This window comes from Muscardinus avellanarius (assembly GCF_963383645.1).
Source record: "Muscardinus avellanarius genome assembly, chromosome: 4".
Lineage (NCBI taxonomy): Eukaryota > Metazoa > Chordata > Mammalia > Rodentia > Gliridae > Muscardinus > Muscardinus avellanarius.
The window spans coordinates 127061580-127078473 of NC_137789.1; the positions used below are offsets into that span (position 1 = coordinate 127061580).

The following is a 16894-nucleotide window of genomic DNA, read 5'->3' on the forward strand; positions in this document are numbered from 1 at the left end:
ATTGCTGAGGCTGTCCTCAAAACTGTGATCCTCCAGTCTCAGTCATTGTAATTCCAAGTACTGGAATTACAGGCGGGCAGGTGCCACCATGCCTGGCTTCGTTATGTTTTAAGTAAAAAAGATAAAAAACCTACATTATAATATCCCTTTGAGGATGAAAATGAGATGCCAGGCTGCTAAGGACGAGGCCCGGCACAGAATAGCCTTTAGATAAAATTTCAGTCCCTCTCTTTGATATTTCAGGATAAGAAATGCCTTGTCTATAAATAACATGGGGAGGGGGAGTGTTGGCTATTTGTGCTAACTCCTGGAAAGGAAGAGTTTTTACTAATGAGAAGCGATGGACTATAAAACCAAAGGTGGGGCCATGCCAACGGAGTCCCTGCAAATGTCAAACCCACATCCTAATCCTGGCCCAACACTGACAAAAGAAGTGACCTTGACCAAGTCACGTCACCTCTGTTGGCCTCGGATTTCTTGCCTGTAAAAAGAAGAGTTAGACTACATGGCTCAAGTACATGAGATTTCTGTGAAGCCAAATTAAGGCTATTTTCAATCGATCCAGATTGAAGAGGTGGTAGTCTACTTAAAAGGATCAGCTGAACTATATTGAAAATGTTTTTCAAGGATGAGAGTCAAAAATAGCTGTCAAATAACACACTCTTGTATGATGCTTCCCATTCTAATGCTTTCTTGTCTTAAGAGCATATTTAAAAATATTCACATGTAAATTACTCACATGGCACATGCACTTAGAATATGTGCATTTAACTCAAGTGAATCATCGGTCTATTATTAATTATCATTGAGCCAGCCTTCTTCTTTTGAGGAAGGAGAACGCTGGAAACACCAAGAGGGTCTGAATTCTTTAGGCAAGGTCAACTCTGAATAATTTGGCAAACTCCCCAAGGTATGGTCCCATATTTCCCAACTGCTATAAACTGTGATTTTTATTTATTTATTTATTTATTTATTTATTTTTTGCTTTTCTTTTTTGATACTGGAGTTTGAACTCAGGGGCATTCTACCTTTGAGCTACATTCCCAGCCTTTGTGTGTGTGTGTGTGTGTGTGTGTGTGTGTGTGTGTGTGTGTGTATGTGTGTGTGGTACTGGGGGTGGAACCCAGAGGCTTTCTACCTCCGGGCTATACTTCCAGACCTATTTTTATATTTTATTTGGAAACAGGTCTCACTAAGTTGCTGAAAACCTCACTTAGTAGCTGAGGCTGGCTTCAAACCTGCGCGATCCTCCTGTCTCAGCCTCCCAAGAGCGGGGATTACAAGCGTGCGCCACCACGCCCGGCTATCCCCAGCCCTTTTTATTTTTGTTTTGAAATAGGGTCTCTCTAGGTTGCGGAACGTTTTGCTACATTGCTGAGACTGTGCTGGAACCTGTGATCCTCCGGTACTAGAATTACGGGTGTAGGCCATCATGCCTGACTAGCTGTGCACTTTATGCTTTCTCATTGATATATACATATACTCGACCCGTAGGAACATGGGCATGTGCACGTAGGTGTTTATATACACTGCCCATGGCTGCCTAATATCCTGGTGGATGTCCTTTAATGTCTTACTGAGCAGTTGATGACCTCACTGGACCTGGGTTTCCTTAGCCATACATCTAAGGTTCTTTGCTAAGCTCTAAGGCTCTTCTAACTCTGATATTTCATAACCGTGCTCTTAGCTTCTTTGACAGAAACACCGAAGACATGCTCCTGAACTGTCTTGTAGAATTCGTAGACTCATCCAGGAAGTCTTCTTGTCATTATAATAGATTCACCTACTTGATGAGTTACCATACAGTAATCAGTAGCAACCACAAGCTTTGAGAACCAATTCCCTGCTCCATGTCCAGTCAGTGCAGTCTCCCAGCAAAACACAGATGCTAGCTGTCCACTCTTATTCATGCAGAGTAGTTTTCCAGAGGGGGAAGTTGAGGGGCAGCCTCCCAAATCATCTCCCTCCCATAGCCAGGAGGACCTGCTCTGGGTGGAAGATGGGATGCAGGCCTTTCATGGGCCAGTGACAAACCTGATGGAAGTCAAGATGTTACAGGTGACCCGGAGAGGGTCTGAAGGAGTGGATGTCATTAGAGCCAGGGGCCCTGGCCCGGGGCCAGATGAGCAGCCTGGTCTGAGATGATCGAGGATCACCTCAGCAGGGATGGCACTCCCCCACCATTCAGCCATCTGCAGACCAGATTCCTTGCTCCCACCCCGGCATCCCAGGCCTACCCTTCCGTGAATGAAGTCTGCAGTGCCCCAAGCCTAAATTTGACATCTTTAGAGCTAAAAGAGACCTCAGAATTATCTAGTCTAGCCCCCTCTGTTTACAGTAGAGAGAGAAGAGGCAGCTCTAGGCCACACAGAAGATTTACAGCCAAATGAATTAAGACTCAAGCCCTTCCCTGGCCCCGGGAGGAGGTGAGAAGCCAGGACAAGAAACCATTGCAGGGCCCACCAGGCTCGACACTAACACACGTGCCTGCCCACTTCTTGAGCTCTTAGGGAGCCCCGCCTCTAGCTACTCAGCGGCCCTTGGGACCGTCTCATCCACGAGCCCCTGCAGCCAGTTTCTCCTTCTTAGAGGCTCTGCTCCCTCATCTGCTTCTCTCTTGCTGACACTGGGCTCCCTTTGAATTCTAAGTTCCATGAAAATCATGTGGCCCACTCTTCTTTCTAGTACATGCTACTGGCCCTGGCTCTCTTCTAACCAGGAACCCCCCTAACTTTGGGGTTTATTGTTAAACTGTTATAACTGACAAAGAGATGGGATCCACCCCTCCACACAGTTAGATGTAGGCAGCTGGAGAGAGTAATGTTTTACAAGTCCTATCCTCTGGTCACAATATTAAGAATATAATTATGGAAACTTTTAAAAAACATTATCATCAGCAGGCAACATAAGGATATTATTCTAGGGCTGGGGATATATCTTGCATAGGGGTGTGAGGCCCTGGATTAGACCTCTAGGATCAGGAAAAATAAAGAATATTATTCTGAATGATAGCTGAAATCAAATGTGCAATTTTAAAAGTTTATTACATATCACAACTTTCCAGATGCTTTACAAAGAGGTAAAGTCACATTTCATAAGCTTTTTTAATCCAGAAAGAATAAAAATATGATTTGAGTATTAAACTCAATATATATTCTAAGAAAATCAGGATAAAATCAACATTAATAAAAAATGAAGTAATGGATTAAGAAGCAGTGGGAATAACAAATAAACCCAAGATTTGATCCTTAGAAAAACCCCTTAAAGCAGCATCCATTTGAACGATGCAACATTCACAAGTGAGGAAGATATTAATTAGTCTCTAAAAAGCTTTGAGTATATTTGACTAGATATTTAGGAAAGAATCAAGGCATAATCTTACCTCACCTTATACATAAAAGTCAGTTCTACTACAGAGGTCATGATTTCATAGGGGGAAAAAAAAGCAAAAATGAGTGCTGGAGATATAGCTCAATGGTAAAGCTTTTGCCTAGCATGCACAAGGTCCCAGGTTCTATCCCCAGATCCACAAACAAACAAACAAACAAAATGATAGTCATTTCCATACTCAGAGCTGGACATGTAATTTGATGAAGTTAACAATAAAGGACTAGAGACTTAAAAAACATCTCTAATCTAATAGTGCTACTTTCTGAAATCTATCTTAAGTCTACCCTAAAGAAATAGAGACGAGAAAAATATTTTTCTATGAGGGTAGATATGGAAAAAAATTGGAAACCAGCAATGTAAAAGTTAAATTGTGATATATTTATAATCTAAAGTGATATGCTAAATGTTATTTTTGAGAAATTTTCATGGAAATTGTTCATGATAAAATAAGCTAATGAAAAGGACACAAAACAACATAAAATTATCTCAACCTTATAAATACACGCATGTATGTATCACAATGTTTTATGTGTATTCATATCAGTATCTGTGGGTAGTATGACAATGATGCTCTTTATTTTACTCTTTAACTTTTTCTGTAGTTTCCAGAATTTCTACAATGAGCGTATGTTATGCTAACAGAATACTGCATTCAAACTACATTCAGATTTTTTAAATATTTTACTTTAAAAATGCAGATTGATATAATCTTGATGCGATTTTGAGACTACTTACATTGATTAATTAATTCCTTTAAAAAGGATAATTGTTCATTTGTATCCCTTTAATTCATATGAGCTGAGCAGGGCAGTGTCTTTATGGCTGTTCACCAAAATATGGACATTAAATCATTATGTGACCCAGGTGTTATGCTCAAGGGTCCTAGGCCTTGTGACCCTGAAAAAGTCTTTAGTCACCCTCTGGCCTCAGCTCCCTCCTGTCACACAGCCACCCTGGCTCTGCCACTTTCAGAGTTGTCCCAAAGACTAAATGAGATAATCCAGGCAGGAGGCTATGGAATGCAGGGTGTTGTGAAGACAAGAGTAATCAGAGCTAGCGCCTGCTCAGAACTGATGGCTGATATATACAGTCTTTCTAAATTTCCCTCCCAATAAGGAAACATACATTCTCTTGCTTGTAAGAGAAAAAACAATCCCACTTCTCCCATAACCCTTTTCTATCTTTCATTTTTACATTCAATAAATATTTATTGAGTACCTACTCTGTGCTAAACATGGTTTTGAGCACTTGGGATCCATCAGAGAAAAAAAACAAGAAATTAATTTTGGGGGGTAGAGTGTTCATTGGTAGAGCTGAATAAACACCAAACAGAAGAAATACTACAATTTATAGTATGTTTCAAAGTGAAAATGTAATGGGATAAAGAAAAAGAGCTTTTCAACAGCCTAGTCCACACTCTAGGTATAGCACTGAACCCAAATCCTTGAGGGTGGAATCAGGTGCTAGCATTTTTAAAGCTCCCTGATTCCAAGTGCAAGTGAGGATGAGAAGCGCTGGTTTAGGCATCTCCCCAACCAGCCCTCAACATACTCACCTTTGTGAGTTCTCCTTCACATCCGCTCTCTCCCAAGAGTTCCTTGCACACACCTCTTGCCGGTACAGATCTGACTCAGCCCCAGGGCATCCTTTCTCCTTCAGCTTCTCTGCGGGCTGGCTCCATTTTTCAGCTTGCCAATTCCACATCCTCGAGAAAAGTATTCGCTCACCTTTATAAGCCAGGTTACTTGGGTCATTAGCTGCTACCCAACCTAGGGACTGGCTACTCTAGAGGAGTGGTCAATGAGCATCCATTGGAAGGGATAGAGATTGTGTAGTATAAAACACAGCCACCCTGGCCTGCCCCAGGTCTGGTGTGTGGGAACTTGGGGTCTGGTAGAGACCATTTCCCTAACAGAGACTGTAGGATACTTGAACATAATCTAGTTCAATCACAATTCATAATACTAAGATCAAACATTATTTCTAGGAATCCATTAAAAAATTAAGGATCAGGAGCCGGGCATGATGGCGCACGCTTGTAATCCCCACGCTTGAGAGGCTAAGACAGGAGGATCACGCAGTTTTGAAGCCAGCCTCAGCTACTTAGTGAGGCTTTCAGCAACTTAGTGAGACCCTGTTTCCAAATAAAGTATAAAATAGGGCTGGGAGTATAGCCTGGAGGTAGAAAGCACCTGAGTTCCACCTGGGTTCTACCACCAGTGCCACACACAGACACACAAAAATTAAGGATCGGAATTTTAACCTCTTGATAAGACATATATGAATCTTAAAGTAGTATAGGGTTATAAAATTAAAAGCTCACTCAATTATATTTAGAATACATGTGTAATTTTAGCTCAATGGAATAGTATTTGCCTAGAATGGCAGGTCTTTTCTGGGTTTAATTCCCAGCATCACATTAAATAATAATAATAATAATAATAATAATAATAATAATAATGATAATAACAAAGACGTACCATTTAATTGAGAATTAAAGGATTGTGGTATTCATTATTATTGTAGCAAGAGAGAGAGGAGAGAGAGAGGAGAGGGAGAGAGAGAGAGAGAGAGAGAGAGAGAGAGAGAGAGAATACTGGGGATTAAACCCAGGTGCTTTATATCTCTGAGAAACACTTTCAGGCCTATTTATTTATTTATTTATTGCGGTACTGGGAATGGAACCCAGGGTCATTCTTCCTCTGAGCTACACCCCCATTCCTATTTTTATTCTTTATTTTGAAACAGGGTCTCAATAAGTTGCAAAGGGCCTCACTAAGTAGCTGAGGCTGGCTTCAAACCTGCGTGAGCCTCGTGTCTCAGCCTCCCAATGTAATGCTGGAATTACAAGTGTGAGCCACCACACCTGGCTATTTTTTTTGAAGCAGGGTCTTGCTAAATTGCTGAGTATCTCACTATTTGCTGAGGTTGTCCTTGAACCTGTGATCTTTCTGTCTCAGCTTCCTAAGTACTGGGATTAAAGGCATGCACCACCATGCTTGGTTATCCAGAAAGTTTTAAAACTCTAATAAGAAACTGTTTAACTGAAATATAATCTACATAAAGAAAAGCGCTCATATCGTATATATTAACACATATATATGTTTACACCCTTGTAACCAGCACCCAGGTAAAAAATTTCCAAGCATTATCCTTATCCAAAGACACCTTGGTGCTCCCTTCCAGTTAGAACTGGCCACCGAGTATTACCTCTACCTTGACTTCTTCCAGCATAAATTAGCTTTACTAGTTTTTGTTCTTAATGTAAGTGCAGTCATATAGGATGCATCCCGCCTTCTTTACCTCAAATATTTATCCATTTTTTACATGTACATCATACTATTAGCCAGAGGTTTTAGTTTGAAATCTAGTTCAACAAACATTTTTCAACCAGGAACTGTGCTCCGAGCTGGGGACAGAAAAACAAATAAGGGTAAGTCCGTGCTGTAAGGAACATTCAGTCTAGTAATCTAGTGATGATCTGAATGTAATGTAAAGTGAATTTCTCTTTGTTCAACAAATATTTGTTCAAGACCCACTATGAGATAGACACAGTCACAGGTACCAGGGGTAAACAGTGGACGACCAGTCCAAAATCCTGATGGAAAACCTCTCTCTCATTTCCTTATCACGCACGGGCAAGTTATGCCCACTCACATCCGTTCCCTGCCGTCTTTGATCCAATTTAACATAGGGGGAACCAGCGATGACAACCGAGTCTTCTGGGGACTTGGAGTGCGATGAGGAAATTCCCGGTCAACCACAGGGGAGTCTAAAAACCACTGAGCGTGGGAGGCGCTTCTGCATCCCTGTTTCTGTTTCCTTCCATTCTCTCTGTCCCTGCTGCTGCTGTACAGAATGAAACAAAACCAGAAAACAGAGCCTGCGACAGCCTTTGCCTGTTAGCTTACCAGACAGGCTATGGAGGGCCTTGAGTTAAGGCTGAGTAGCCTATTTTCCAGAACCTCAAGTAAGAAGAGACAGTTACCCAAATTGCGATAGAAGTCAGAAACCTTATAATTTCTTTTAATAACTGTGGACTTTCATATATATCTAATTCTTCGGGGTTTTTAGAGCCTACTGCATTGCTTGTCTACAAAGCTGTGATGCTGGAGGAGAGAAGGGCTAGAAGGGAATCCGATACCACTCCAGGACCGATAGTTTAGGAAGAAATGCAAGCGATCACCGCATTTTGTTTAGTTCATTCTCTCCCTCTTCCCATTTTAATGGAAAATTTCATGTATATATGAAAATAGAGATAATAGCAAAATTTTTCCAGCTTTAAAAATTATCAACACATGCCCAATCTATTTCTAACCTCCTGCTGTCCCCTTCCTCTGATTATTATCATTATATTTATTATTATTATTGTTATTATTATTATTATTATTATTATTATTATTACTTGCAGTAATTAGCATTGAACCCAGGGGCATTCTACCTCTGAGCTATATCAGCCCTATTTGATTTTTTTTTTTATTTTGAAACAGGTCTCACTAAGTTGCTGAAGTCCTTGATAATATGCTGAGGCTGGCCTTAAACCTGTAATCCTCCTGTCTCAGCTCCCAATTACTGATATTACAAGTGTGCACTCCATTGCCCAGCTTCCTCTGGATATTTTGAAGCCATCCCATATGTCAAATAAAATTACTCACAAATGTTCAGAAAGTGAGATCTCCTAATTTTAATCCCCTCAGTGAACAGGCTCTGGGGTAAAGTCATTTAGCGAAGTTAGTGGCAATTATTTTTAATCTCTAAACGTCAAAAGCAAAAATCACAGAGCATGCTACCCAAATAAGTATTAGATATTCTATTATATTGTACACAATTCTACTAATTGGCCTAAAAGTATCTCTTTTAAGCCTTTCCAGAAAGCTGGCAAGTTCTCCAAAGAGTACACAGTGTGGGGACAGTGGGCTGGGGACCATTGTCATCAGTAATTTTGAACCCAGATCCCTGTGGCTTTTGAGAAAATAACTTCATCCAAGTGAAAGCATGATTTTCAGCTATTTAGTGATAAAACGAATCTCCTAAGACGCTTCCTAAGCCTCACCATTTTCCATCTTGAGTCCATCCTATCTTTCAAAGGTCAAATGATATTTGTCAAGCCGGTGTCAAGAACCTGTCTGCTCTAAGTTATCACAGTACTGCTAGGCATGGAGCTAAATTTTTCTAGATTTCACAAGATTAAAACCCCAAAGTACCATTGTTTTGGCCTGTCAGAATGTTCCAGAGGTTTTCAGATCAAAATGGAACAGATTGTTAGTGTATTTGTCATGGAAATGTGCAAAATGTGGACTTGGCTGCACCCGCTGTCATATTTGGCTCTGCTCCTCAGAATGTTACCCAGGGCCTGTGACAGTCGCCATTGTGAGGGGTGGGGCACACTCCCCTGCCCCTTGGTGAGCATTTGATGAGAAGGTAATTAGGAGTAAGAAAGAGTACAAAGATGACCTAGGTAACATGAAGACAGATATCCAGCGAGCGTGGTGCACAGGCCTGTAATTCCAGTTCTTGGGAGGCAGAGATAGAAGGATTGCAGGTTGGAGAGCAGCCTTAGCAATTTATCAAGACTCTCAGCAACCTAGCAAGACTCTGTTTCAAAAAAAAAAAAAAAAATTAAATGTGGCTGGAGGTGTAGCTCAGAGGTAGAATGCCCGGATCCAATCCTCAGCACCAGAAATTAAAAAAAAAAAAAAAAGACAGATACACAGACATTTCTCTGTATGCAAACCCCACTTGTTTCTCCGAGTCATAACTGCAGCAGAGATGGACAACCTGATGCTCTAACTGTTTTCATTGTATACTTTTTCCGGGCAGGTTATTCACATCGAACTCCTTTGATGTGATCAGTGATGATGCTTTTATTGGTCTGCCACATTTAGAGTATTTGTAAGTAGAAAACAGTATGTTTTGTCAAAAGCTGATTCGGGATGAGTGTTCTCAAGTTCCTACAGCTGTCTGACCCCAAATATCATAACCTATTGCAGATTCATAGAGAACAACAACATCAAGTCCATTTCAAGACACACTTTCCGGGGACTAAAGTCTTTAATTCACCTGTAAGTATGAATATGGCTGTTACTGTTTTATAAGTTTGCCAGTGGGCAGTGCCATCTGATCACCTATTTCAAGCGCTCACTCACGAGTGCCCAGGAAAGCTCGAGAGTTCAAAGGACTTCTCTCCACATGTACTTTCTCTCTCATCTGTCAGCATGTGCTCAGGAAATTGATTACAGTTAATATTTTTAGCCTAAATCGACCATAATTGGAAAAGTAATCTAGTGCAGGGAAATTATATGACTAAAATAACTTCTTTATTGTCTACATCATTACTCACCTCATGGATAATTATGGGCAGACTATGTACTTTAATTTTATATTAGCTGTTTTTCTTTTCCTGTATAAGCCCCGTCTTTATGTACATTTAAACCAAATACATACACAGGCAATGTCTGCACGGTCCCTGTTTATAAATGAGGCACGCAGTTATTCAGTGGGTGATTAGATCTACTGCGGTCATTCTTGACGGGGTAATTTTCTCTCCCAGGGAACATTTAGCAATGTCTAGAGACGTGCTTGTTTGTCACAGTGAGAAGATGAAACTGGCACTTAGTGGGTAGAAGGCAGAGTTGGCCTAAACAATCTACAGTGGGGGACAGTCCCCAGCAGCCAAGAATTATCTAGGCTAACATGGCAGAGTGGGAAAACTCGGGCAGGCTGAGGAACCCCAAACTAGAAAAACCATACAACTTGGTTCTTCTAGCTTCTCCAGCCATCTATACACACACATACACTCTCTCTCTCTCACATTCACACATATAAACAGGGTTTTTTTTGTGTGTGTGTGGTACTGGGGGTGGAACCCAGAGGCTTTCTACCTCCGGGCTATACTTCCAGACTCATTTTATATTTTATTTGGAAACAGGGTCTCACTAAGTTGCCGAGAGCCTCACTAAGTAGCTGAGGCTGGCTTCGAACCCGTGCGATCCTCCTGTCTCAGCCTCCCAAGCGCGGGGATTACAAGCGTGTGCCACCACGCCCGGCCACAGTTATGTTGTTAAAGAGACTAGAAGAGATCATGGGTGAAGAAGCACTAACATTTTTCTATGTTGGTCTTCATACATTACAACTTCCATTTAATCCTGTCAATAATCCTGCAAATAGGCACAACAGTCCCATGTCAGAGGCAAGGAAATGGAATCTGGAACGTGACTTTTGCCGGGCGAACCCATTGGCTGTGCAGTTGAGTATAAGAGTGTGGACTCAGTTGAATGCACTGGCCATGCATCCACTCAGTGACCGATTCTCAAGTGCCTACGACATGTCTTGTTAGTGTTAGATCTACGTGCAAGAGACCCATGGTCATCGTCACTGTCGGGCTTTCCCTGTTCCCTCACAGCGTCCCAGTCTTATCTGTGTTCTAGGCCTCAGGAGGCAGCAGAGGACAAAGCAGACAGACAAGCCTGTCCTTAAAGTCAGCTTCCTAGTTTGTCCACTTGGTCCTCTTTTGTCACCTCCAACAGACCCCCTTCTCTCCTGCTGTTGGGTCTGCAGCAAGGGGGAGCCAATGGTCAGATTTGATTATTTTATTTTATTTTATTTTGTGATCCTGGGGATTAAACCCAGGGACTCTAACACTGAGCCACATCCCCAGCCTGCTTTTCTTCCTTCCTCCCTCCCTCCCTCCCTCCCCTTTTTTCTTCCTTTCTTTTCTTTCTTTCTTTCTTTTCTTTCTTTCTTTCTTTCTTTCTTTCTTTCTTTCTTTCTTTCTTTCGTTCTTTCTTTCGTTCTTTCTTCAGGGCTAAGTTGCCCCAGGCTAGCTTCAAATTTGCAATCCTCCTGCCTCAGCCTCCTGAGTAGCTGGTATTACAGACAGGTGACACCCTAGCCAGATTTATTTTATAAAATCGTATCTGTATGCGGCGATAACAATCAAAACAGCACTTGTAATGCGGCTCTTCGCGTCACTGATGTAATATGGTGCAAAAATGGCTGGGTAACAAAATGCATGTTATGCAGTTTTATCACTGAGCCCAACACTACCAAACTTCATTTTTTCAGACAAAAAAAAATAAGTGAGACAAATATGGAGAAGGAGAAATGGAAGTCATGACCTCAACCTAAGATTCATTTGGTTCATATAAATGCCATTCAGCACAGTCTCTGGCAGTGCTCAGCATGGGGCGAGGTGGCTGTGGGAGGGCACAGACCCAGTGACCCCTAAGAACCTGTGATACCCCCCCCCCCAGGCCCACGTTGCTTGGGCACATCTCCTCTCCAGCCTGCAGGCCTGGGTCTTCCCGTGGCCTCCCTGCACGGAATAGGAGAAAATGTCCTCCCTTCCCCACCTGGAAGGAAGATGGGAAAGGGAAGAGGGAGGAAGGAAAAAAGAAAGGAGGGAGGAAAGAAGATGAGAGAGAAAGAAAGTATAGTTCCATTTTGCTTGACCAGAGGCTCTTGTGTCCATCAAATGAAATGGGAATTTAAATCTTGGTGATGATCAGGCCTTTTCTTTATCAGTATAGAGACTATAAGAAGGTGAAACTGGCCAGGCACAGTGGCACATGCCTGTAATCTCAGGGACTAAGGAGGCTGAGGCAGGAGGATTGCAAGTTTGAGGCAAGCCTGGGAAGCTTAGTGATACTCTGTCTTAATATAACAAAAATGAAAAGGGCTGGGGATGTAGTTCAGTCGTAGAATGCCCCTGTGTTCAATCCCTAGCACCATACCAAAAAAAAAAAAAAAAAAAAAAAAGACAAAATTGATTCAACATGAGCTTACTATCTAGAAACGTTAAGTTCAAGGAAAAGAGAGAGGCACGAATCTCAATGGCCCTACAAATACAAATAGTGAAAAATTTCCCACCTCCATTTTCTTTGAGCTGGTGGCAGTGGGAAGGGAGTGTGGGGAGAGGGCGGAGGTACAGGCTGACTGTACAAACATGACCCTTAGATGTCTTGCATCTTCATCTAACAGTAGGTTGACTCATGGTACTATCGGTATTAGACTCTTTCAATCTACAAAAATGGCAGTGCCATTATAATTGTGCATAATAGTGAGATTCATCGTGACGGATTTAGGCATGCGCATGACATAATCCAGTCCGTTTCATTCCCCAGTCCCTCCTTTTTTGCCTTCCTTCCCTTTCCCCACCCACTTCCTCTACTCATCTCCCTTGGATTTTCATAATTTTCTCTCTCTCTTTCCTGCCTCCATATGTGAGGGACAAAATGATCCTTGATTTTCTGATTCTGGCTTACTTCATTTAACATAAATTCCATCCTCTTTCCTGCAAATGATATCATTTTATTCTTCTTTATGGCTTATCTATTCTTCTGTTGATGAACACTTAAGCTGGTTCTGGAACTTGGCTATTGTGATTTAGACTGCTATAGACATAAGTATGCCTGTATCACCGTAATATGTTGACTTTACTTCTTTGGGGTAGATACTGAGGAGTGGAAGAGCTGGGTAGTGGTTTTGATCCTAGCTGAGAAACTTTTCTTCTGAAGAGACATTTATAGACAACTTAGAAGTTATTATATCTTCCTGTCTAGAAGGCAAGATCCTTCTTCCCTGCAAATTAGCTCTAAGAAAAGAGAGAATGAGTTCCTTGTTAAGTCCTACCAAACCTGTGGAGTCCTGGGACCCTCTCTCAATGACTTTATTCTGAATCACTGTCCTGAATCACAATATCCTAATTCTGAATCACTGTCCTAATAATTATGCATGTGTATTAGCTTTTCATTACTACAATGAAATGCCTTATTCAGGCCTCCTTTGTAAGAGAAGATTTACTGAGCTCACAGTTTTAGAAGGCTCAAAAGCATGGCACAGTCCTGGTGCGGGCTTCTGGCTGGCAGGGTCCTGCGGCCGCACATAGCACCACATCAAGAGAGTGGAAGTGCGCGTGTCTGGGCCTGTGTCTGTTTTCTCTCTCTTCCTAAAAACTCATCAGAATTCAATCATGAGGGCTTCACCCTAATGACCATATCTAAACCTGGTCACTTCCTAAAGGCCCTACCTTTAAACACCATTGTGAGAGATCTCTCTCCATCTCTCTCCTCTCTCCTCTCTCCTCTCTCCTCTCTCCTCTCTCCTCTCTCCTCTCTCCTCTCTCCTCTCTCCTCTCTCCTCTCTCCTCTCTCCTCTCTCCTCTCTCCTCTCTCCTCTCTCCTCTCTCCTCTCTCCTCTCTCCTCTCTCCTCTCTCCTCTCTCCTCTCTCCTCTCTCCTCTCTCCTCTCTCCTCTCTCCTCTCTCCTCTCTCTCTCTCTCTCTCTCTCTCTCTCTCTCTCTCTTTGTGGTACTGGAGATGGAACCCAGGGGCATTCTACCTCCGAGATATACCCCAGCCCTATTTTTTATTCTCTATTTTTTGAAACAGGGTCTCACTGAGTTGCAAAGGGCCTCACTTAGTAGCTGAGGCTGGTCGCAAACCTAGATCCTCCTGTCTCAGCCTCTCAAATGCTGGGATTACTAGCCACCACCCCAGGCCCTTTCTCTTAAAACCATTAGCATATGACTTTAGGAGTTAAAATCAGGCTTGAGTTCAAGGACAAACCATAATCAAATCATAGTAGCACTGTTAGCTTTAGTATTTGAATAGTTTTTATATTTCAACAAGATTTTAATTTTTTTGGCAAACATGTATTACTTTCATAATCAGGAAAATTCATATGAATCAGTTTATAGCCAATGATGACAAAATCTGTGAACATTATTATTGGCTTCTGTTAATACTTACTGAGCTTCTTTCTGTTGGGTGCCACATAAATGTCCTGCAGCTACAGCCCACTGGAGCCGATTGTTTGCATGCGTATATAAGGAAGATCTGGGAGAAATCATCTTTAATCCATACATGTTATGGAGCAGCTAATAGTTGTCCAGCACTACAAAGCTACAAAGAATGTATACAACGGTCCTTGAACTCAGGATGCCTGTGCCCCCAGCCAGTTAGGCAGAATGACTTTTTGGTTATTTGGGGGTTTTTTTTGTTTGTTTTTTTGTTTTGTTTTGTGGTGCTGTGAATTGAACCCAGAGGCATTCTACCTCCAAGCTACATCCCCAGCCCATTTTATTTTTATTTTGAAACATGGTCTCAATAGGTTGCTGAGGCTCTCACTAAGTTGCTGGGGCTGGTTTCAAACCTGCGATCCTCCTGTCTCAGCCTCCCAAGTACTGAAATTACAATCATGCACCACCAATGACATGTATATAAAGAGCTCATGGGACTTGGTGACTGCACCAAACGGTCTGCATTTAAACCCCAGAGGCCACGGGGAGGTCATTTAGCCTCACTATGCTTCGGAGAGCTCATGTACAAAATGGAGGTGTTGATAGTCTGTAAAGATGAGAGAGAGGGACAGCGAGGTACTTAGAAGTACCTAGTTCCTGAGATTGAGAAGAAATGCGTTACTATCCGAAAGTGCTCAGAGCAGAGCCTGGGTTAAACCAAACACCATCCATTGGACAGGAGGAAACTCAGTCCTGCCATGTGACCTTTCTTAGTCCTGGCTCGGATTCCGAGTGCTGCCCTGCACTCATCCGCTTCTGACATTCCCTATGAAATGGAAAAATAACTGCTGTGGGCTCAGTGAGATACAAACCCAAGCTGAGAATCTGCATGGCAGGGGGGCTGGGAGCATCCCAGATGGCGGTGGGTGTTGCTTTCCTAGCAGCACAGTCCCATGGCACGAAACAAACGTGCTGTCTGAGCCAGTCTGGCTTGCCTTAGGGAGAAGATTTTCCAGTAGCTTCCATAGTCATAACCAGGTTTTCCCAGGTGAACCAAAGCACACCGGTCAGGACGGTGGCTATGCCTGCAGGGACGGGCTGGCTGCTCCCTTTGAGAACGCTGGCCCGACTCAGCAGGTTTCAAGGGAACTAGAAGTTTCATGTGGGCCACATCCTGGGTCCTTTAAAGGATGCTTCTTAGGTAGACTCTGAAATGAAGTCACTTTCAAGAGCCTCCATGTGGCTGTGGAATTGTTGGCAGTTAGTGGCGGGGCCTTCTGTGGCAGCCGCGCAGGACAACTCATGTGGCTTTGCGCTTTCTCCCTGACTCAGTGTCTTGGCACAAGGGCCCTGAAAGAAACACCTGCTGCTCTTTTCTTGTCTAGTTTGGTGCCCTTCCTCATCTATCTTCCTATATTCCTTCCTTCCTTCCTTCCTTCCTTCCTTCAAGATGAGGGTTTGGCCCATGTTTAAAGTGGCACAGTTCACACATAGCCAAACCAACCCAGATGTCCATTCACAGATATATGGGTAAGAAAAATATGGTATATACTCACAATGAAATTTTACTCAGCCACAAAGAACAAAATCATGTCACTTGCATGAAATTGATGGAACTAGAGAATATTGTGCTAAGTGGGATCCTCCGGTCTCAGAAAATCAAGGGTCGTATGTTTTCTCTCATATGTGGAAGCTAGAATGAAAGTAGAAAGCAAGCCGGGTGTGATGGTCCATTGCCTGGAATCCCAGTACTTGGGAGGCTGAGTCAGGAGAATCACAGCTTCAAGACCAGCCTTAGCAACTTGGTGAGACAGACTCTCAGTAATGTAACAAGATGGTTTCAAAATAAAAAAGGGCTAGAGGTGTAGCTCAGAGGTAGGATGTCCCTGGGTGCAATCCCCAGTACCACAACACAGACAAAAGTAGGAAGCAAACGGGACTTCAGTCAAATGAGGAAAGAAACCAGTAGAATAGTGGAAAGGTATGTAGGAAGGGAAAAATGAGGACTGAAAAGGAAACCGTTTAAATAAGGTTACGTCCATTAAAGAAGGTATCACAAGCATGCCCCTAACATGGATGGGGAGAGAGGAAGGAGGAGCGGGAGGAGGAGTGCAAGAAGGGAAACAGACCACATGATCAGCGCATGCCTGTTTATATTATGAGACCAACCTAGATGTCCATTCACTATTTATATCACTTTGACTCTCACTACAATGTATAATTACATCACGCCAATAAAGGTATAAAAATAAAAGTGAAGACTTACTCCATGCCAGGTGCCAAATAGGCACCAAGGATACAGTCCCTATGACGGAGTCCTCCTAGAGAAAATTCACAAGGACCAACCCTCTCATTGTCCTTGACTCCACTCAGCTCTACCCGCCCAGTGGACTCTACCCAGAGAGCAACCTGTGGTCAACACAGGGCTCTTCACGGTGTGGCTCAAAGTCTTACTTCCCAGGTCATCTGATTCTTATTAAAGATAAATACATAAGCCCCTCGTAGTAGAAATTATAAAGATATGATTTAAGGATGAGAATAATACTTAGAGATCGTACTGGCTTTATGGAAAGGAGGCAGCCGAAGCCCAAACCCAGAGGGCATCCCAGCCCCCGTCACTTCCCTGTGGCTGACTCCAGACGCTATCACAAGTCTGGCCAGAGGAGCTGGCTTGGGCCTCGCAGGAGCCAGTTTTCCCTAAGTCATCCATGCAGAAAGTCTTTCTCTGATAGCTACCCCTGACACCTGGCTTTTCTCTCCTCCACCC

General features: G+C 42.7%; 1 protein-coding gene across 3 annotated transcripts in view; it reads left to right on the forward strand.

The window, feature by feature from the left end:
• LGI1 (leucine rich glioma inactivated 1) overlaps nt 1-16894 on the forward strand; it is a gene marked incomplete at both ends in the record, with an annotated part of 40535 nt that overhangs the window by 10004 nt on the left and 13637 nt on the right. For 2 of the 3 annotated variants that reach the window (XM_080693786.1, XM_080693788.1), the window contains 2 exons: nt 9211-9282; nt 9381-9452. The exons of the other annotated variant lie outside the window; for it this stretch is intronic. In XM_080693786.1, coding sequence (XP_080549912.1) covers nt 9211-9282; nt 9381-9452 — 144 coding nt within the window. The remainder of the gene's footprint in view (nt 1-9210; nt 9283-9380; nt 9453-16894) is intronic. 3 annotated transcript variants of the gene reach the window in all.